General features: G+C 37.7%; 1 protein-coding gene across 3 annotated transcripts in view; it reads right to left on the reverse strand.

The window, feature by feature from the left end:
- BTAF1 (B-TFIID TATA-box binding protein associated factor 1) overlaps window positions 1-15,679 on the reverse strand; it is a 71,562-nt gene extending 55,883 nt beyond the window's left edge. For 2 of the 3 annotated variants that reach the window (XM_058187885.1, XM_058187884.1), the window contains exon 1: window positions 15,354-15,678. In XM_058187885.1, coding sequence (XP_058043868.1) covers window positions 15,354-15,367 — 14 coding nt within the window. In that variant the 5' untranslated portion in view covers window positions 15,368-15,678. Of the gene's footprint in view, window positions 1-15,353 lie in introns of all 3 variants that reach the window. The other variant, XR_009155693.1, reaches the window with a different exon arrangement.
- Window positions 15,680-23,014: the final 7,335 nt, after the last annotated feature.

The raw sequence follows: 23,014 nt of genomic DNA on the forward strand, positions 1-23,014 counted from the left end.
CAAAAATGAGAATTACGTGATGTCATGCTTAAAGGCGGCAATTTTACAATGTGCCACTTAACAATGGAAATTCATCCCAATTGCCATCATTGTTCAAGGACTACCTATAGTTTCCTGTTGTTACTTTTAAGGTGGGTTTATTTATTTATTTTTTACTTCCCAGTGGGTTACAGGCATGGAATTCTCCGAGTATTGTTCAACACAATACTGACCAAACTCAAGCCTGTTTAGCTTCTGAACTCAGACGTGTTTAGCTAGGTGCTATTACATGCTGAAGGTCTATGGGATGTATTTTATTATTTCACATATTTCCTTTCTAAAGCTTTCAAGAAAAATTCGGCCTGATCTTTTCAAATAAAAGTTAAATGCATAGCTGCACACTAGTGTGCCATAAATTGAACCTTTCCAGTATTCTAAGCTTTAGAAACACTTGAATACTGTTCACCTTTCCCCATTTTTTTCTAGTCTTTTTAACAGGTTGGACTAATAAAAGCTTACACAGAACAAAAATTATGTAAGAATGAAAAATTAAACTGCTACTAATGTTGCTTGTCAGTTTTGAATGCCAGGAATCAATTACCTATGTGATGTAATTTCTGCAGACTAAAAGCTTATTTTAGTTTTGCATTCAACATTCTTTTGCATTTCTTCATACAAAAAGAAATGCAATTATTATAATTACTGTTCTTTTAAATTCTTTAAACTCTTCCTGTGGAATGTATTCACTTTTAAATAGTGTAAGTATTTCCCTTTTTTGGCTGTGACATGTTTTAAGATTGGGATGGTTTTTGGTAGAAGATACTCAAGTTCCTCTTTGCTACCAAGCAGTTAAAAAGAATCTTACATACATCCCATACAACAAGTCATGAATGGAAATAAGAAGTGAGGTAGGATTACAGTTTGCTTGTTCCAGACAGGAAACAAATTAAACATACCATAACACAATTACATACTGAAACAGGGGTTGACAATATATATTTCTTTTTAACAGAGATTTGAGAGCCTATTGCTATTCATATTAATATTATTAAAATATATTGGTCCTTGGTTTTGTATACTATTTATTGCTTCAGTATTATTGCATTTTTATAAGAAACTCAACATTCATTTAACTTGAAATCTCATTGCATCAATATTATATCTCATATTCATGCATTCATTGTAGTATATTTGTAATAATCCCAGTAGAAAGTGAAATTATATACTTGACAAATTTCAGATGCACTATCTTCAAATCATGTCATAATAGGATTTTTATGGAAAAGTAGGCAAATTAGATACAAAGTTCTTTGTAAATTTTTTTGTTATGATTACACAAGAAAAAACTAGAGGAAAAATTAAACCGAGAAACTAACTTCTATGTACTGCTTAAGAGGGTATCACCTTATAGAGTGGATACAAATAAAATTAAAAATGCATTACAGAAATGACAGAAGCATGGGCAATTTAGAATTACATGGTTTTAAAAGATAAGATGCTGAAATATGCATTATTCAAATGTTTACAATAAGCCTATTATGTCAATCCAAGCCACAATCTCAAGGAACAATGAAACGCTGTATTAAACAATAGACCACACAATCACTTTTATTTTAGAGAAGTAATAAAGACACAGTCATATAGGAGGGGAAACTGTATGCTGCCTTGAGCTGTCTCAATAAAAGGCAAACAATTAATAAATGAATATTTTAAAAAATTAAATGTATTAAAATGCCTGCATAAACTATTAGTCCAGAAAAAATATGTGGCTGCTTTAACAGTTTAAACAGAAATTCTTCATATGTACTACTGTACACTCTGAAACAAGTGTTTTGAAAGATTTGCACAGCTCTATTCTCTATCTATTGTATCATCTGCCAACCGCTTATTATGGGGAACAGTTTGTGCTGTGTATTATTGGAATAAAGACTTGCTTTTTGGGTTACATTTATCAAATGGTGTTTATTTTCCCAATAGTGATCCTTATTTGCTTATATTATAAAAATGTTTCCATTTAAGTATTATTATAATTTGATTTTCAATGTACAATAAAAGGTATAAATTTATAAGACCAGAAAAGGCGCACATGAAAATATTTACAAAGTAAATATTATACACATTCAGTACTAACATGACTTGCAATTCTACCACGGACTTTTGCTTCCCTAAAAGAAATGCAACAGGAGACAAAACTAAATAGTCCCCTGCTTGGATGATCTAATCACAAATTCTTAAAAAGGATGAACACTATATAGTTTTTTAGCCAGAGGGCTTTTGGTTGGACTTACAGAAACAGTTAAATGTTTAATCTTATTTTAAGCTCCATAAAAGTAATTCTTGAATTACAACAGTAATTAGAACCAGAAATTCCATCGTTAATTGATGTCCCGCTAGGACAAGCCTGTCCTATTTATGCTAGCAGGGAGGGCCTACTTTGGACCCTATCAGTCAAAGAACTCCAATTCTCAAGATCCAGAAGAAACGCCTTCTCTGCTGCAACACCTGTCCTTCGGAACATCATGCCCTCTAAGGTAAGATCCTTCCCCACCCTCCTATCCTTCTTCAAGAGCCTGGAGACATGGCTCTGACAGTTTGCCTGGGGACCAAATAGGGGAATTACACCCTGGAGGTGGTTGCTGGATTGAAGGCCAACTCTACCTCCCCGTCCCCTTGCTCTCTGCTCTCCACCCATTCACTTTTCTGGTTATCACATTGATAACCACATTCTGGTATCATTCTCCTTGTGCTCCTTTGTCATTGTTTTACTGTTTTATTATTGTACTTCTGTCCTGTTTACATTCCTTTTATTTTCCTATTATTTGAAGCCATCTAGAATAGTGCATGGTGAGATAAGCAACAAATAAATTTAACTAATAGGAAAATGTATTAATCCTATAAATTTATCAATTTCCATCTCAGTGCCAATGTAAAAAATTAAAAAAGTGAACAAACTTGTATATATTATACATTCCTTGTTCTTCTGTAGTCTTACAACGAAATTCCTTTTTTCTCATTTCCAGTAATTCCAAGTTGTCCAAATCTTTCTATTTATAACTCTGGCTTACTTTTCGAGCTCATGGCACTGGTGCCATATGTTCACCATCACGGCTCTAGTTAGACTAGCTGTTCTAGTGAACCTTTCTGTCCTTCTAATTTGGCAGTTTTTCTTGTGGTTGCCATTATAAGAAAGTGAAAGTATGTCAATTACAACAGTGAAAGTAAATGGATTCCTATTTTTTTGTTTTGCTTTGTCTATCTGAAACACTTTAGTTCCAATTAACTCTCTATAGTTACAGTCCCATAGGTTAGCTTATTTTATCCTTATATTTTGTTAAAAATCCATCAATTATCTAATTGTTCTTAATAATAAACAATCAGCATTCTCACGAAGATCTAATTATTATAATTATTAGACCTTTATGGGAAGGTTAATCTAATTATTTTTGCTATTTACAAAGGCATTTTGTACAAAGAAGCTTCTTGAGCTCTGGCAGGATAGTGACAATCTTGGATGAGAAGTGAAACATCTTCAAGGAAAAAACAAGTAAGTCCAGTTGCCTCCTGAAAAGGCACCTTTGGGATAACCATGACCTGGATGACTGAGAATCTCTACAGACTTTTAGCTATACAGTCTTTGAATGGTATGGGAATAGGAATGGATTTTCAAAGATAAAATTGCAGATTACAGGAACCAGAAGCATTATTCAGGTGACCCTGAGGACACAGGTAAACCTCCAAGTGCTTCAATGACCCTGTAAAAGGATGCAAATGACCAGCTGTCTGCAAGGAATATAAATCCTTCCATTCACCACTATCCTGTCAGAGCTCAAGAAGCTTCTTGGATGAGAAGCAAAAGGTCTTCAAAGAAAAAACAAGAAAGGACCTTTGGGAAAGCCACAGAAAAGGACTCCATGTTGGGTGATAAAGGTATTAATTTTCCTAAAGTTTGGCCTAATTTTGGATTATAAGTGCTTATCGTACAATATAAATGGAACAATTGCTTCTGAAAAAAAGAAATTTTTTTTTAAAAAAAAGATGAAACAGGATGTTATTGCTTACAAGACACATATAAAGGGAGAAAAGATACAAAACATGAGTCACAAAAATCTAAGTGAAGAATTTATTTCAGCAGGAATGAAATAAAATTGAGTTGTTTTGTACATCAATTGAAAACAACTTAATTGATGATCATGGCTGATATGAAAGGACACAAATTAATCTACAGGTGCCAAGATTTTGATACTAGGAATTTATACCCCAAATGAAAACAAAACACCGTTTTATAAAGGACTTATGGACAAATTATTGGATTTTTCATATGAAAACTGTTGCCTTCTGGGAGAGTGGAATGGTTTCTCTACAAAGAAATAGAACTTCGGGGAAAATATTAAAGCACAGGATCAACTATCAAAGATTTGTTTGTTATTTAATGGATAAATTAGAGCTTTTTGATAAGTAGAGATATAAAAATCATGGCTCAAAAGAATGCACTTGTTTTTTAAAAGACAAAGACCTTTTTCAAGAATGGTCCAAGATATGGTTTGGATTTTTAAGATTTTGGCTATTAATGTTTATAAACTGGAGACGCTACCAAAGACTTTCAGATCACAATCCAGTGACTTCAACTTTTAAAAGGAAGAATGGATCTTTTAGGTGGAGACTGAATGAGATGTTGTTACAAAAAGAAACGGTAGTGGAGGATTGTAAAAAGAAGGGATTTTCTTGAGAACAATCTCAATAAAGGTACAGAATAAAGAATGGCTTGGGATGCAGTAAAGATTTGGTAAGAGGATATTTTATACAATGCAACAGTAAATTCAAAAAAGAAAGGCAAGATAAAATACAAATGATTTTGTATGAAATACAAAAAGGAAGAATAATTTAACAATCCCCAGGGATAACAACTATTACTCACCAAAATAAGCTTTTAAAGAGGCAATTATCTACAGTATGTTAACAGTGAGAAAGATGGAAATAAAGATGAACTATGCAAAACAAAGAAAGGTTGCAAATAGGGAAATGGGTGGTATACAAGTTGAAAAAAGAAAGCAACATTAAAGTTACAACAAGGAAAGTCTGTAATAACACATAATGCAAATATACAAAATGTGTTTCATCAGTTTATACAAAAGTCAAGAAATATTTTTGGAAAAATAGGATGAATACTTGCATAAACAAAATTTATGATTATAAAGAATCAAATTTTGAATGGACCTTGAACAATAAGGGATCTGTGTGAAACTTTTTCTTAATGTGAAACAGGAAAGGCACCTGGTCCAGATGGCTGCCAGCTTCTTACTATAAATGTTTGAGGATAAGCTTTTAAAACCTTTAGTACAAATGAATATTATTCAACAGATTCTTGATAGCTGGGAAGAAGCTAATATAGCATTAATACTTAGGAGAAACAAGGTTTGACTTTAATAATAAATTATTGACCAATATCCTTATTCAACAAAGACTAAGTTATTTTGCCAGAAAGGTTGAATTTTATAGGACCTTAGTCTTAAAGACCAGTATCAGTCTTGACTTAAGACAATTATGAGATATTAGAAAAGTTTGGAATATTTTGCAGTACTCAAAGCTACATAATGAAAAATAAAGCTGCAGTGATATACTTAGGTGCAGAGAAAGTCGATGTCGTGTCCCACTCCTCCGCTGACGGCCGGGTCAGGAAAATCCGAATCAGGCTTGCCTCTGCAGCTCTGCCCAAAGTCCTAGCAAAGTCCTCAGAGCAGGCAGGAGACCGGTAAGTGACTTCAGCAAGATAAGTTCGACTTTGCCTGACTCAGAGACTGCCAGAAAGCAGATCCTTTATATAGGCCATGGGGTGTGGCTCCATGACTCAGCACTCATTAAGGCCTGCCCCTCCCTTCCTTCTTTTGCCTCCGCCTATCCAATCTTCTGATGCGAGGGTCACTCCAATCAGTTGTTGGAAGTAAACTTTCCTCAGGCTCACATGCTGTGGAGGAGGGGGAGGGGTCTAGCTGCTCCGTTTGCCTGGGCATGGAGCCAGGGCTGGGGCCGGGGGATGCTCCCTCCTCTGCAGCCTGCTTGGGCATGGAGCCAGGGCTGGGACCGGGAGGTGCCCCCTCCTCTGCAGCTTGTCTGGGCATGGAGCCAGGACTGGGGCCGGGAGGCATACATTCCTCCGTGTTCGGGAGCAGATAAGCAGACCCCGGCTGCGGTGAGAGCGGACAAGACACAACAGTCTCTGTCAATTTGAATTGGATTTTCTTGTTTTGAGTTCTGGAACACAGGAACCTTGGAGATAATTTTATTAAATGATAAGATGGATTTATACTTCACAAAAAGTACAAATAATTGTTAATAGAGAACTAAGAAAAAATTGACTCCTCCTCTTGGATGAGAGCCAGAGAGTGGGATTGGTAATTGGTGAATGGAAGGGAACCCTTTAACAGATGTTGGGGGAATCAGGTGAGGGTTCCTACAAGTGTTAGTGTGCATCAATGTATTTGCAGTAATGTATATGTGCTTTGGTAAGTGGGGTGAGCAATAGCTGGGTAATCTGATGGCACTGAGAGCTACTGAAGCTTAGGTGGCCTTGGGATGCCCAGCTTCCCCTGCCAGAGATGAATGAAGAGGAGAGGTTCCTGGTGTTGATGCAATAAGACTTCAGAATAGGCTTGCCATGGGGTATGTGTGGAGGTTATGGTTGTGATGGGCAAGGGAAGAGATAGAGGGAGACAAGGAATGGACCATTCCTGGGAAACACGAGACTATTGTCTTACGACAGTTCCACCTTCTAGCTTCTTGGTTTTAGCCTTAGGGCCCAGACAGACGACCTTCAGAAGTTCTGGCTTCTGGCTGTTGCTTCTAAATGCCAGGATGGTCTGTAATAAGGCTTTCCTCAATAGTAATGTAATCATTGTTGAGAGGGCCAACTTGACATACATCACCAAGACCTGATTGGGTCAGAAAGGGGGAAGTTGGTCCTTTTGGAGATATGCCCAGCTAGAGTTTGGGTGTGGCATCAGCTGAAACTCTATAAGGGTGTGTGTGTGACGGGGGGGGGAGGGGGAGGGAGGGGGAGGGAGAAGATTGTCCTCTGCAAATCTTTATGGCTTACAGGAGCACTACATCACAAGTAAGAGTATTCTGAAACTTCAACTGTTGCAAAATGCAGCAGTGCAAGCAGTTATGTGTGCCTCTAGAATGGTACATAATCCACCACTGTTCCACCTGCTACACTGGCTGCCAGTTTGTTTCTAAGTGTAATTCAAGGTGCTAGTTTTGACCTTTAAAGCCCTTCATGGCACTGGACTGCCTCTCCCTGATTACATCACCCTATCCCATTAAATCAGACAGGGAAAGCATGCTGAGGTTTGCATCACAAGGGACTATGTTTGATGGTGGGTCTTCTCCGCTGTGGCACCTGCTTTATGGGCAATCTCTCACCCACCTAAACTAGATTAACTCCAACCCTGTTGATATTTAAGAAGTCCCTCAAGACTTGGTTACATGCTGGAGCTTAGGGATTCCAGTAAACCAGAAACATTTTAAGCTGATACCCATATTGTGGCTGATGTATATATTATCGTATATGTTTGTGATACTGTATACTTTAATATTGTAACTAATGATTATCCATATTTTATGATTATTTTTATAATGACTTTTATATTATTGTTTTATTTCATTGTTAAACTCCCCAGTCATTTTCTGGTGACATGGGCAGTGGGCTATGCAAATGTAATAAAAAAATAAAAATAAAAAGAGTCAAGGAAGGATGCCAGCTGTCTCCATTCTTATTTTAGTTCTTGAAGTACTCAATAGAGACATATCAAGAGAATTAAGAGAATTAAATTTTAAAAAGAGAATCAAGAGGGTTAAGATTTAAAAAGAAATTTACACATTAAGGGCATTTTCAGATGACCTGATATTAGTTTTGGATGATCCAATAGAGGAAATAGAAACATTAAGGGAAAAATTAAAGGACTTAGCAGGTTTTAAGAATAATAATCAAAAGATAAAATGTTAACAAGTAATATAAAATTAGAAGATCAAATAGAACTGATGGAGGAATTGGTTTTAAGAGTGAAAAAAGTAAAATACTTGAATGTAACTATGATAAATATAAATTGCATGTTATTTCTAAATAAGTATAGAATGAACATGACTTGTAATATAGAATGATATTAAGGAGGAGATTTTAAGATTGGAGAAATTAAAACTGTTACAGAGAATCTCTGATAAAAATGGATGTCTTGCCAAGAATCTTTTTGTTTCAGACAAAATCTGTTTTGACAACTGACAATTCAAACAATGACAAAAAGATATATTTAAATTTATATAGCAAGGGAAAAAACTCAAGAGTTAATTATATTACAAGATACAAAGGAAAGAGGAAGACTGGGTTTACCGGATTTGAAACTGTATTTTGCAGCTGGATGAAAGAATGGATGTTGCTGAGAAACGAGACTTTGAGTTAGAACGTTATGACCTAGGTTTTTATGGCATAGATATTTGACGCACACTAAATTAAAAACAAAGGTGACTTTAAAACCATTTTATTAGATATGCCATACTGAAAATATGTAACATAACATAACATAACATCAGAGTTGGAAGGGACCTTGGAGGCCTTCTAGTCCAACCCCCTGCCCAGGCAAGAAACCCTATACCATCTCAGTCAGATGGTTATCCAACATTTTCTTAAAAATTTCCAGTGTTGGAGCATTCACAACTTCTGAAGGCAAGTCGTTCCACTTATTAATTGTTCTAACTGTCAGGAAATTTCTCCTTAGTTCTAAGTTGCTTCTTTCTTTGACCAGTTTCCACCCATTGCTTCTTGTTCTACCCTCAGGTGCTTTGGAGAACAGCCTGACTCCCTCTTCTTTGTGGCAGCCCCTGAGATATTGGAACACAGCTATCATGTCTCCCCTAGTCCTTCTTTATGTTAAACTAGACATACCCAGTTCCTGCAACCGTTCTTCATATGTTTTATCCTCCAGTCCCCTAATCATCTTTGTTGCTCTTCTCTGCACTCTTTCTAGAGTCTCAACATCTTTTTTACATCGTGGCGACCAAAACTGGATGCAATATTCCAAGTGTGGCCTTATCAAGGCATTATAGAGTGGTACTAACACTTCACGTGATCTTGATTCTATCCTCTGGTTATGCAGCCCAGAACTGTGTTGGCTTTTTTAACAGCTGCTGCACACTGCTGGCTCATATCTAAATGGTTATCCACTAGGACTCCAAGATCCCTCTCACAGGTACTACTATTGAGCAAGGTACCACATATACGGTACTGGTGCATTTTGTTTTTGGCCTAGATGTAGAACCTTACTTTTTTCACTGTTGAATTTCATTTTGTTAGTGCCCAATGTTCAAGTCTGTCAAGATCCTTCTGTATCTTGAGCTTATCTTCTGGAGTGTTGGCTATTCCTGCCAACTTGGAGTCATCTGCAAATTTGATGAGTTCCCCATCTATTCCCTTGTCCAAGTCATTGATGAAGATATTGAAGAGTACTGGGCCTAAAACAGAGCCTTGGGGTACTCCACTGCATACTTCTCTCCATATGGCTGTAGTTCCATTGAGGTCTACACGTTGAGTGCGGTTGGTCAGCCAGTTACGAGTCCATCTGGTGGTGGTGCTGTCTAACCCACATTTTTCTACTTTATCTAGTAGTAGGTTATGGTCTACTTTATCAAATGCTTTACTGAAGTCCAAGTAAATTATATCGACAGCATTCCTCTGGTCCACTAATTTTATCACTTTGTCAAAGAATGCAATAAGATTAGTCTGGCATGGTCTGTTTTTGACAAACCCATGTTGGCTTTTGGTTATTACTTTGTTTGCTTCTAGGTGTTCGGTGATTCGTTGCTTGATTATCTTTTCCAGAATCTTCCCGGTATTGAGGTCAGACTGATAGGTCTGTAGTTTCCTGGATCTGTTTTTTTCCTTTTTGAAGATGGGAACTACATCAGCTCTTTTCCAGTCCTCTGGCAGCTCCCTGTGCTCCAGGATCTTTGAAAGATATAGTTCAGTGGTTCTGAGATCACGCCTGCCAGTTCCTTCAGAACCTTGGGGTGTAATCCATCCGGTCCTGGTGATTTGAACTCGTCTAGGGTAGACAGGTGTTCACTTACCATTTTCTTCCCTATTTTAACTTGTGTTTCTAATCTGTTTTTGTAGTGCTGTTTTTGATAGGTTGGATTGTTTTTCCTTTTGTGTAAAGACAGATGCAAAATATGAGTTAAGTAGATCTGCTTTCTCCTGTTGCTTGTCATCTTCTTGCCACTTTCTCCCAGCAATGGGCCAATTGTTTCCTTGACTTTTTCTTGTTTTTAACATGTTGGAAGAAGCTTTTTGTTATTTTTACTTTTGTCGCTAGCCTTTGTTCATTGTGAGCCTTAGCTTTCCTCACTTCATCTTTACAGGCTCGGGCTATTTGCTGATATTCTGCCTTAGTTATTTGCCCCTCTTTCCACTTTTTATATTTGTCCTTTTTGTCTTTCAATTTGTCAGATAGTTCTTTATGCATCCATGCTGGTTTCTTTTGAGATCTACTATTTTTCTTCTTCATTGGTATTGTGTTAGACTGTGCTTTTATAATCTCACTTTTCAAAATTTCCCAAGCTTCTTGAGTTGTTTTCCCCCTGAGGATTCTCATCCATTGAATCCTTCTCAAGCTCTCTCTAAGTTTATTGAAATTAGCTCTCTTAAAGTCCAAGACTCTAGTTTGACTTTGTTCTACTACTTGTATTTGCTTAATGTTGAATTCCAATATTGCGTGGTCACTTGCCCCAAGGTTCCTGTAGCTTCAACACCTTCTATCATTTCATCTCTGTTAGTGAGAATTAAGTCCAATATGGCTGATCCTTGTCGCCTTCTCTATTTTTGGGAAACAAAGTTGTCTGCTAGGTTTGTTAGGAACCTGTTGGATCTTCCACTTGGTGCAGAGTTTGTTTCCCAGTTGATGTCAGGGTAGTTAAAATCCCCATTACTACTGTGATGTGCTTCCTACATACCTTAGTTAGCTGACTAGCAAAAGTTCATCTACTTCCTCTGTTTGGTTGGGTGGCCTATAGTATAGACCTATGGCAATATCGTTTTCACCCTTTTATATTGACCCAAATACATTCAAGATGATTTTCATCATTGTTGTGCTCTATTTCTGTAGAGATGTAGTTATTTCTTATATATAGTGCAACTCCACCTCCTCTTTTATTTGGTCTATTTCTTTTAAATAATTTATATCCTCTATCTGTATGTTCCATTTGTCAGTTTCATCCCACCAAGTTTCCGTAATGGCAACAATATCATATCTACCCTCATTTACTTGGATTTCTAATTCACCCTGTTTATTCCTCATACTCTGTGCATTGGTGTATAGACATTTGAGTCCATTTGGATTGATCTTGTGTTTACTATCTACATAACCTGTGTTGACTGCCCCTACTTTCTTGCCACCTGTTGGTTTAGTGCACATGGTACGGCACTCACTGTTAAATGCTTGGTTTTGCTTGATAGCATGGTTGATAGTCTTACCCATACAGACATCTATGTTACATGCACTGATAACCCTTTTAGTTTTCGATTGCTGGGGACAGAAATTTTCTATATCAGTTAATTCTCTGTCCCCACTGTTCAGTTTAAATGTTTATCCAGAAAATCTGTGAGTGTATTGCTGAGTAACTCAGTCCCTTTCTTTGATGGATGCAATCCATCTCTTTTGTACAATTTTTCATTGGACCAGTTGCAGACATCATGACTAATAAAACCAAAGCATTCCCTTTTACACCACTCCTTTAGCCACACATTAAACTCCACTACACGCTGGCCTTTGCCTTTTTGTTCCTTATGTACTGGTAAAACCTCTGAAAAGTTAAGCCTACAACCTATGCTATTAAGTTCATACCCTAAGCTCTGGAAATCATTCTGCACAGAAAGCACATCCTTTTGGGACAGATCATTTGTGCCAAGATGTATAATAGTGCCAAGATGTATAATAGCATAATGTAATGTAATAGATTACATGTAATAGATATTAACCCAGATAGTGTCCAAAAACATCTCTGTGGATCTCAGCTCAAGAAGCATATTATAAAAGAGAAACAGCAGGCAAAGATGGTTCATGTACTGGGAATGATAGAAAAACCATCAAGAAGAATTTAAAATTAAATCAAAGAAAGAACTAACAGCAGAAGAATATTAGTTGTCAATGGTTTCTCATCAGAAAGATTTAAAGTGGATAACAAGACCTATGGTACACAATGAAGTAAGACAGAATTCAAAGTATAATTGTGTGCTGGTGATGAATGTGCAATTGCTAAAAGTTTGCATAAACTTTTGCTGAAATGTAAAACAGAGGAAGAGCAGTTTAAACAATGTATGACAAATGGACTAAGCATTTTGGTTATAACATACAGATGGATCAATGGGAAAATTTAGGGTTAACAGGATAAAATTTACATTATATTATGATCTTGAAGAATTTTAATTTTTAATCTTAAAGAATTAAAGGCATGCAGAGATCTGGCCCACAGAATCGCCAAGAGTTGGGCATGATTGAATGGATAACATCATCAACATGATCTTAATGAGAATTGTTTATAAAATGAGGTATATTTCAGAGATAAGATCTAGAATGCATAAAGGCTTTTTTTTCCCCTTTCTAACATTTTTCCTGCATCTGCAAAGTTTGCTTTTTTGGATCAAATGAACATTGATCATTTGGTTGTGATAGAAATTGACCAATGACTTTTTGTCAAGGTTAAAGTCATGGGCTGAGAGTGGCTGGACTGAAGCCACCAAACTGGCTTACATCCCTAAAGGCAGGACTAGAACTCACAGTCTCCTGGTTTCTTGCTGGCAGTTTAACGATTATACAAACCTGGCTCTTTATAAAGGCAGTTCAAATGAATATTGGAAATGTGAAAAATATGGACATTCTATCATGCTTGGTGGATATGTAAAAAACAAGTTAAAATATTTTTTTGAATTTATAAGACTTGTATGCCATCCATCTTGCCATTAGGTGGCTTACAGACATAAGATGTCTGTATCAATAAAGGCAAAAAATCAATAAAGTCAATAAATAATTTTAAAAAATCAATAAAGATCTTAAATTTAAAAATTCAACTAAAATTCAAATACATATACTAATACAGAATTTTAAAGATTAATCTTCAATTGCAGCTAGATCTTTTCCTTTTAGAAGAAACTTGAGAGAGGTTGAAATGTAATCGTAATGCTGTGAAAAATCAGAAGTCACTTTTTCTTTTCTGTTTCTTTGCTTTTCTTACATTTTAGCTCTTTAATTCCTTTTTGTTACATTAGTTTGTATTAGTTTTAAATCTTGCTTTTTAAAAGTTTGAATACAATCACATATGAAACCTTTGTATAAAGGTGTTTAGAATTTTGCACTATGGATTCTCACATTAAAATTTATAATGAAATATTCTACTTTATTACACCAAACACAGTATTCAACACAAGTTGTTACTTTGTAAGCAAGTAAAAGATTGGAACATTACAGCACTTCAGCCAACCTATTATATTCATTATGAAATATTACATTAAGTGAAAAGGCTTACGACAAAAATGTGTAATGCAGTCATTCTACCTTGAAAATTATATTCAACAGAACCTGTTCTGGTTTAGTCAATACAAACTTTTAATGAAATATAGCCTCTGTATCCATAACATTAAAATGCTAAGAACAGTTTTTGGTTAACTCAAACCTGAATGCTATACCCTTAGCCTATCTTAAGTCATCACTATTTTCACTTTTGGTTATTGAAACAGACAAGGCAATTGATCGTGGCAACGACACAGTGCAGCCCATTTTCCTGTCTATATTAGCAATTAAGGGCACCACAGGCTTCAAAAAGATCTTCCCCTGTTTTAATGAATAAGTGAAGACACTAGAAGACTGAATTTAACAACTTTTAATGCCACTCAGCAATTAATTTCCTAAAGTCACTGTAGTAAGCTACAATAAAGGCATTAAAAGGCATTAAAATGCATTAAAATGCATGTAAAAACAAGAACTCATAACATACAAAAATATAGCATAAGAGGAATTTAAATGGTCAGAAACAAACTTCATTAATTAGCTCTATGAAGGAAAGCTATGAAATAGCCTTATGGTTCAACATAACTAATCAGAAAAAAATAATGATCTTCAAACAGGAGGTTACTAGAGCATAATTTTTTAAAGCATACGTAATCAAGCAGCAGCACACCAATGTTCAGAACAGACTGTAAGTAAATGAGGACCAAGGTCAGATATTCTACCTGAGATATGATGCTCAACCACTTTAAATGTGACAGAACAAAAAAATGGTTTTATATTAGAACCTAAATTGCAACACTGAAGCTGTCCTATAGCTGACATTGCCGGCTACTTGAATCCAAGCATATTTACCAGCTTTATATCAAAAGGAGTCTGGTAGGATATTTTCCAACTAACATGCTTCATTAGAAGGCATAAGCATGTCTCAGCTACAAGCTCTCTTAATCAGATGCAAGGAGCGGCTTAACTGATGTACGTGCTACAAGACTCCCAATTTTTGGTTTTCATAAATGAACACAATTCTCTTTCCTCCATGATCAGCTTCCCGGTAAGCTTATTTTCCAGCTAACGAACCATTCAACTCATATTAAGGAATGTGTCAAAGCAGAACGCAGTTCAGATTCCCTCTGAACTTAGGTATTGACAGTATGAACCAGCAAACAAAATGGTATTATGTAAAAAAAAATCTTCATTTGTAAAAACACTGTTGGCTTGGAAACCTCAAAAAGAGGTATAAGCAAACCGAATGAAACTGAAACTTCAGCAGCTTAAGAGAGATGAACCACCACATTCTGCAGCAGGAAGGATCCCAAGTTCAACACAACTCGAGGAGCATGGGCAGGGCGAGAGATGGAAAAAGATCATTCTCACACCACCTTCCTCGATTATATTGGGAAAGGGGGGGGGAAATAGATTAGGGCACCCTCCAAAATCCGGACCACCGTCGTTTCTCAGGATATGACACACACCAGCAGCTTAAATACAATGAACTCCCCCGGGCTCGATCATCCCATTTCAGTCCGCTGTCCTTTTCCCTAGAAGACACTTTCCAAAGTTAGGCTACGGGGATCACCAAGGGATGCCACGCGGGGTTGATCCTTCGGGGCTGAAATAAAAGCGGAAGGCCCCAAAGCCCGTAAAACAAAACCAATTTTCCCCGGTTTTCCAAGGCGTGAGGAAAGCCGGGCTACACACAACCCAAATGAGGAGCCTTTCTCCCCCCACCCCATGAGGCCTGCCCCACTCGTAAGAAAGAAAATCAGGCGCTGAGGGCCCCGACCCACAAGGCCACCTCCCACTCCCCTAAATCCACTACCTGACACCAACCTGGAGACCGCCATGGCCGGAAGGAGATGTAGCTACAGCCCGGCCCAGCAGGGAGAGAACCCCCAGAGGCTCGGGGAGGAAGGAGGTGGCAGGACCCCGGCCTGGCCTTAGGAAAGCACCCCTCGGCCCCGCAAGCCAAGGGGCGACCAGAGGCGGCTGTACCTAGCGGCGGCCTAAGGCCCCCTCCCCTCTTCGGGCGCCCTTCCGAGCAGCAGCGACCTATAATACGGGCCGCGCGGATTAAAGCCTCTATTCCTCCATCACCAGGGAGAAGCCCGACGCCTGGTTTTATATGAGCAGCCATCTTGTATTTATTCCCTTCCTCCATGGAAGCCGCTTCCTGATTGGCATGGACGCCAGACCGCAACCAATAGGAGGCGCCGTTTGAAGGAAAGAGCGGGGGCGGGCACACAGAGGGGCTAAATAGGAATCTACCATTAGAGTTCACAAAAGTCCGTTGAGGAGTTGGAAGAAGAAGAAGAGAAGGCGGCGCTTGGCCGCCATTACGGGAGAGGGCAGTACCAAGTGTACAGTTGAACGGAAAGATGAAGTCACGCGGGTTTGTTGGTTTTTCAGCCTCAGAGAAGGAGAAAAGGAATCATTTCCCGGCCGCACAGTGCGCTTAATTTGTACAATGAAGTGTTCAACGCATTAAACCAAGAGGAAAATAATACCGTAAACACCCCCCCCCGAACCTGTGTAATAGGAAAAACCTTTTTTTCGTGGGTGGGGATGATCGAAGAAATTTGCCTGGATGGGAAGCTGGGGAACTACATCTCCCAGCGTTCATTGCGGTATCGGCACTTGGTGTACTTGATTTTTCTTCTGCCCATCCATAAAGGGAAGCGGAGGAAATTGTACGTTGCTCTTTCGGTAATTCGAGTCTTTTGAGGCCAACTTCTCAAGAAATGTGTCTTGTTTTCGAAAGAAGCAGCTCGTTCTATAGAGAATAACATATTCGTCTGCAATTTTATATAGCAAGCTAACGAGATCTAATTCACAAGAACAACAACAACAAAAGGACAGCACAGTACACACCGTGCAATTTAGAAAAGCTTCTGAGCTACTTCTCCAAATCTGAATGATCCAGTGCAAAGAATGCCTTCCAAGAGGGACTCGAAAGAGCTGTATTTGATAAGTACCTGCACCAGATCATGTCTGCATTTGCACAGCCGATCCATGGTTAATTGAATGGGAGTTTACACGAGATGGGGTCCTTGGGTCGCACGTTATGCTGAATTATGTATAAATCTCATGAATTGGATTTGCAACTGAGCAAAAGGAGCTAGCTCATCTGAATTGCAACCAGTACATTGCAGTCATCCATTTGCTGCCATCTGGTAGTCTTTTTGACAGCTCTGCTAGCAAAAGCATGGATTTGTTGATAATTCCATAGGTTCATACAGTGCAGCATGATACAAACTACAATTTCTCTGGAATGTACGAATCAGACTGTTAAATTGGCAGTTGTTTCTATTGGAAACTGCCTTGCTTATTTTTCTTGTGCTTCTTTAATATTCTGTTCCCATGCCTGAAACTCACTTTTCATACAAATCTATTTTTCTGGGTCGTTCATTGCTGTAGACATACTAATACTGTACATAGGAGTTTCAGAAATAGAAAGCAGGCAGACTTTATTAAGTAGTCCAGATGTGCATCATTAAAATATTTGACCAAATTTTAAAGAAATAGAATCTAAAGGTTAATGATTAATCATTAAGAAGTTTCTGTAGAGAGTGACTAATGCATTTGCATTCTCATTGCCTGAACCATTAAATATTAAATATTATTATCCTTTGTGAAGTGGGGAATGCCATGGCCTATTATCAATTCATCATTTTAATGTACATATAATATTTAAACCTCCATATGGAAGAAATTTAAACTAGTATAGAAGTTGGCAAAAAAAAAACCCATTATTAATTAGGAACCTTTAATAAATTCACCACAAACAAAACAGCACTGAAGAAAATCTGTAATATACTCTCTTACCTTTCCATTTTCCAACTAAAATTAATAATTTAATCTATTCTGCAAAAAGTTACCATCCGTACCTCTAGTTTGAACTACACTGACTCACTATTGGTTCAAATATTAAACACATACACAATAACACCAACTGTACAATTCACTCATCAATTCACCGTTGGTTATTTATATTTAGAGATTACATATGATTTTTCCACAAGTGTCAATCGCTACAACTGGGGTGGGGTGCACAATCATAGAAGAGATTTGGAAAAATAGCAAAAAATATTTTCTTGCAATTTGTTATGTGATAACATTAACTAGCCAAATAATCTTATCACAAAAAGTTTTTAATTAAGATTCCTGATTCATAGTGTCTTGATTTGTCATAGGTGACTACATCTAGCTTGTAGGCATTCAAGATTATGAATCTTCCAGGTCTGCAGAGAGAGGATAAACCAAAGCCCAGTTAAAGAGAAGCCCATGTGAAGGTGGATGACAGGATAACTATGCTAGTTAATTTAGTTTTGCAATTTATTCATTTGTAAGACTTACAAACTTATGTCAGTCTAAAATCTCTAGGTGATGTACAAAATAAACAGTTAATGGTCGCAGTCACATAATTTAAACTAACCTATGGTTGACCTAATCTGATTTATTTAATTTTCCAGGATTGCATGATTCCTTGAACTATAAACTAATCTTATGGGTTGGGTTTGTACAACAACTAAAATACCATTAGTTAATTTGTGTTTCAGCATATTCTTAAAAAACAACAACAGCCAATGTATTGGCTGGATACATTATTATAGGTAGTATGTTCATACAAGACTCTGATCCTTAAAGTAGCTAAACTATTATGTGTTTATCCATGGTAAATGTAAAGGTCTGTAAGTTGTGTCAGACTCTACGACCGTGATGGTGAACCTGTGGCACACGAGCGTTGCCCTAGCTCAGCTCCAGTGCTCACCGACCAACTAATTTTCAGGCCTTCTGGGCCCACCAGAAGTCAGGAAACTGGCTGTTTCCGGCCTCCAGAGGGTGGGGAAGACCAGTTTCACCCTCCCCCTGCTCCTTGAAAGCCTCTAGAGCCTGGGGAGGGTGAAAAACGGGCCTACCATGCCATCACATGCCAAAAGCATGGGGAATGGGGGGGCTTGTATGAATGTGCAGAGTTATGGGGGGCATTGAATTATGGGGGTGGGCACACGTGTGCACAAACCCCCCCCATGCTCCCCTTGCTTTTGGCACGCGACTGCAAAAAGGTTAACCATCACTGCTCTAGGACGTGGTGCTCATCTCTGTTTCTTGGCCAAGGGAGTCACCGTTATCTGAAGAAAATTTCCATGTTCATGTGGCCAGTATGGCTATATGCCAAAGGTGCACGGAATGCTGTTACTTTCCCATTGAAGTGGTACGTATTCACATTTGTATGCTTTTGAACTGCTAGGTGGGCAGGAGCTGGGAGAAGTACTGTAATTGGAGTTCACCCCCTTGCATGGAGCTCGGGTGTTGAATCCAGACTCTCAGCTCTCCAACTGATAAGTTCAGCTGAGCCATGGTACAATGGCCAAAAAACAATGGTAGGTTGGCTTAAAACAATCATGCTAAGTTATGAACCAAGATTTACAAACCAGTGTGGCTGGGTTTGCCAAGGTGAAGCCAAACACTTGTTATGCATTGTCATAATAAGTATACCTGCCTTTCATTATGGAGTATACCATTAAATAACTATGATGACATTGTGGCCTTTTTCTTTTTGGCACTTTTTAAACGTTACCAATAGGAGTTCACATATAACTACAGTGATGAAGAAACAATGCCGTTCCTGCATTGATGCCGTCGTTCAAACTCTGTCCTTTAATTCCTGAGTCCTGATGTCAGATTAGTCACCAAGATCACATGGCGATGTCATGATGTGTCTCTTGATCTCACCTTCCCTCTCCACAAAGACAAAGTTATCTACTTTTTTTTTGGATTGAAATCACATACTCTATGCGTTTTCTGACTAGTGGCTACTGCAATGTATTGGATATGATTAGGCAAAAAGCCCCACCCCTTTCCCTTTTTCCCAAGAAAATGAGATTGTTCAGTTTTACCCGTTAGAACTTCCCAGAATGTTTTCTACTGTTTCAGTTCCACTTTCTTTTTTTTCCTCCTAATTTGGAAAATAGAAAAAAAAAGCGCCCTCCTATCCTTTATATTTCCTAGGAATTCCTGGACTCTATAGATGAAGCCAAAAAACATTTGTGGAAAATGGATTACTCACAAGGTTTTTGCCGCGCACTAATTTCCCTTTTAATTTAAAAGTTTCGAAATCAAAAATAAAATCAGTTATAGAATGGAAAGTGCTACCTCATACAGAAGTGTCCACAAGCAAGTTGACATCTGTGAATTGAACACATGGCACAGAGAGGACGTTATAAGAAAAACAAGAGCAACTAATTTTAATTATTCAAACAGAATCAACCCAACCCTATAGCTTGGTGTTGCCTTTGTGAACTGTATTAATCTGGAATGTTTATTTAATCTATGCTGCAAGTTGACTTCTGTCATTTTATTTTCTCTTTTTGAAAACAACAGCTTTGGGAAAGAGCTGAATTAGATGTGTAATCTCTGATCCTGTTTATTCAGCAGTCGAGTTTATTTCTTATCTGCCTGATGACAAAGGCATGTTCACTTTTTATCTTTTGTTCACATGGGGCGGATCCGGGCTTCATGGAAAAGCTGTCCCAGCTTTTCATGCATGAATAGTACTTTCATAAAACATACTCACACTTTAAATTGTGCCTTGCTTACTGTCTGTGAGCATGGCTTTTAATGTATGAGCCAAAGGGAAGCGTATCTAAATCAAAATATAAATAGCTTCATCAGATGAATACTTTGGGCCTCTTGACTATGTAAGAATAATCTTCTATGCATGTGGCAAAGCTACTTTTCTGAATCTGAGGCAACTGGAACACAGATTGTGCTAAACAATAATGGGAGACCAGTGATAGAATAGAGAGATCTAGGATCAAGTCCAGCCTCAGCCAAGGAAATACAGTGGGTCCTTTTGTCTCAAACCAACATACCCCCTTGGGTTTGTTTATATGGGGGAAGAATGGGTGGGGGAACATTATGCACACCCTCTGAAAATGAGGTATAAATCTAACAAATTAGAGAGCCATTTTGGTGCAGCAGTTAAGGCTGGAGTGGCAAACAAGACATTGTTAGTTCTCTAATTCTTCTCTAGTTGCTTTCAGTTCAACCCATTCCCAAGATGTTGGAGCCTCTGATGAATGCCATGCTAATGACTTGACTGACCAGTAAAACCATAGAAAAATGTCTGCTCTATGTGTCCTCTCTCTTAACGTTTAGACTATTTTAGTGGGTTTATAAAGATCTCATAATTTTAAATGCGACTTACCATCTAATTTGAACTCACCAAAAATAAATTCAGATTACTTATTTAGGATTTATGGTGAACTAAGCTCTATTAAGATAAATATGAGTTTAGTTTTATTTGTTTTCCAGATTTGATGACATAAATCTTGGAAATATTCAGGAATAAAGAAAGCCCTAAGTGAATTTCACAGTATTTCACATTTTTCTAGGTACTTTAAAATACTGGGGTAGCCAATGCAATTGTTTTTGGTTCGTGTCTGTGTCTGTAAGGAGATTCTTTATTATGGTCAATGAGCAACCTATAAAATATATTGCATAGGTTAAAGTACAGTAATATTAATTTATTAGCCAAGCATGTTACATGACATTTAGCCACATTTAAAGAAATAGTCATTGAGTCTGAAAATAAGAGTTTTAAAAAAATCAGTGATCAAAATGACCATGAAATTTGGTTATACGTGGAGACAAGAGCATATATCAGCATGAAATAAACAGAATAAGAAGACATGTTTGATGATTTTAATGACTTTTCTGCATATATTATCTACATTTGAATGTATCTCCCCTCTAAAAGTGCTGATGGGAAGCAGAGCCTCCTTAATCTGGGGACAGTAATTCTAGAAAGCAAAGATGATCTGGATGGAGTTATACCAGCTCCATTGTCAAGATGACAAAACATATTTTAAATCTGCCACATCAGTTATTTGGAAAGGGCTCAGATTAACAACTCTCTAAATTCATTGAACTGTATATAAAAGACTTGCAAGAATCTGTTATCATAATTACTCAATAAAACAGGTAGTCCTTGACTTACAATCACAATTGAGCCCAGAATTTATATTGCTAAGTGAGAAATTTGTTAAGTGAATTCTGCCCCATTTTACGACTTTTCTTGCAACCATTGTTAAGTGAATCACTGCAGTTGCTAAGTTAGTAACATGGTTGTTAAACGAATCTGGCTTTCCCATTGACTTTGCTTGTCAGGTCACAAAAAATAATCACATGAACTTGGGACACTGCCACTATCATAAACATGAACCAGTTGTCAAACATTTGTATATAAAACACATCACCATGGGGATGCTGCAAAGATTGTAAGTGAAAAATAGTCATAAATCTGTTTTTTTCAGTGCTGCTGTAATTTTGAAGTCACTAAATGAACTGTTGTAAGTCAAGGACTAGGTATAATCAACCAATGCTTTAAGGACATCAATATTTCTCTCTGCAGATGCACTTCAAAGTAGCCTTTGCTCCAGGGGTGAAATCTAAAAATTTTCCCTATCGGTTCTGTGGGTGTGGCTTAATTGGTGGGCGTGGCTTGGTGGTCAGATGACTGGGTGGGCGTGGCCAATAACAAAAATAATAAAGTATACAAAACAAGAGGTACCAAAAACCAACTTTCATACTTCACACACACACACAAACACAACACAACACACTCACACACAATGTAAAAGCAGTTGCACTTCACCCAAAATGGCCCTTGCAACAAGCAGGAACCTCATACTTTCACTTACACACACGCAACACAACACAACTGACTCTCTCTCACACACACACACACAAAATGCTACATACAGCTTTGTGACATTTTATGTGTTTGTGTAGAGTGAACACTACAGAAACACACCAAATCTCAGAAAGCTGCACAAATACTTTATTATTTTATTTTATTTATATTTTTTAGATCACAGGTCTCCAACCTTAGTAACTTTAAGGTTTGTGGACTTCAACTCCCAGGTCCTCAGCCAGGAAAGCAGGCAGATTGAGTTGCTCACTGAGATGGATTGCAGGCAGGCAGATTCAGTGGCTAGCTGACGCAACTGATATAAAGCATGGCTTTGCCAGTCCGAAAGCAGCAGCAATAAGTTAAGTGGGGAGGGGGTGATTGGGTGGCCATGGGTGGGGGCTCTTGTAAGAGGTTATTGAAAAATGATTTTAAAAGCCTGTGATGATCAGGAAACTCAGCTGGGATCGCCAGAGGAAAAAAAGATTTTAAAACGCTCCTCTGATGATCCCAGCTGAAGTTGTCTCATCGCCAGAACCTCTTAAAAGGATTTTTTCTACAAGCTCTTAGGCTGAAGAGCTTGTAGAAAACATATTTTTTAAGGTTCTGGTGATGAGGAACTCAGCTGGGATCGCCAGAGGAGCCTTTTAAAACCTTTTAACAACCTCTTTGGCTGAAGAGGTTGTTAAAAAGAGTTTAAAAGGTTCTGACGATAGCTGAGCCACGGGATCATCAAAGGCTTTTTTTTTTTTTACTTTTAAAGGCATTTTTTTGGCTGACGAAAAAATGCTTTTAAAGG

This window comes from Ahaetulla prasina, chromosome 6, assembly GCF_028640845.1.
Source record: "Ahaetulla prasina isolate Xishuangbanna chromosome 6, ASM2864084v1, whole genome shotgun sequence".
NCBI classification, from domain to species: domain Eukaryota; kingdom Metazoa; phylum Chordata; class Lepidosauria; order Squamata; family Colubridae; genus Ahaetulla; species Ahaetulla prasina.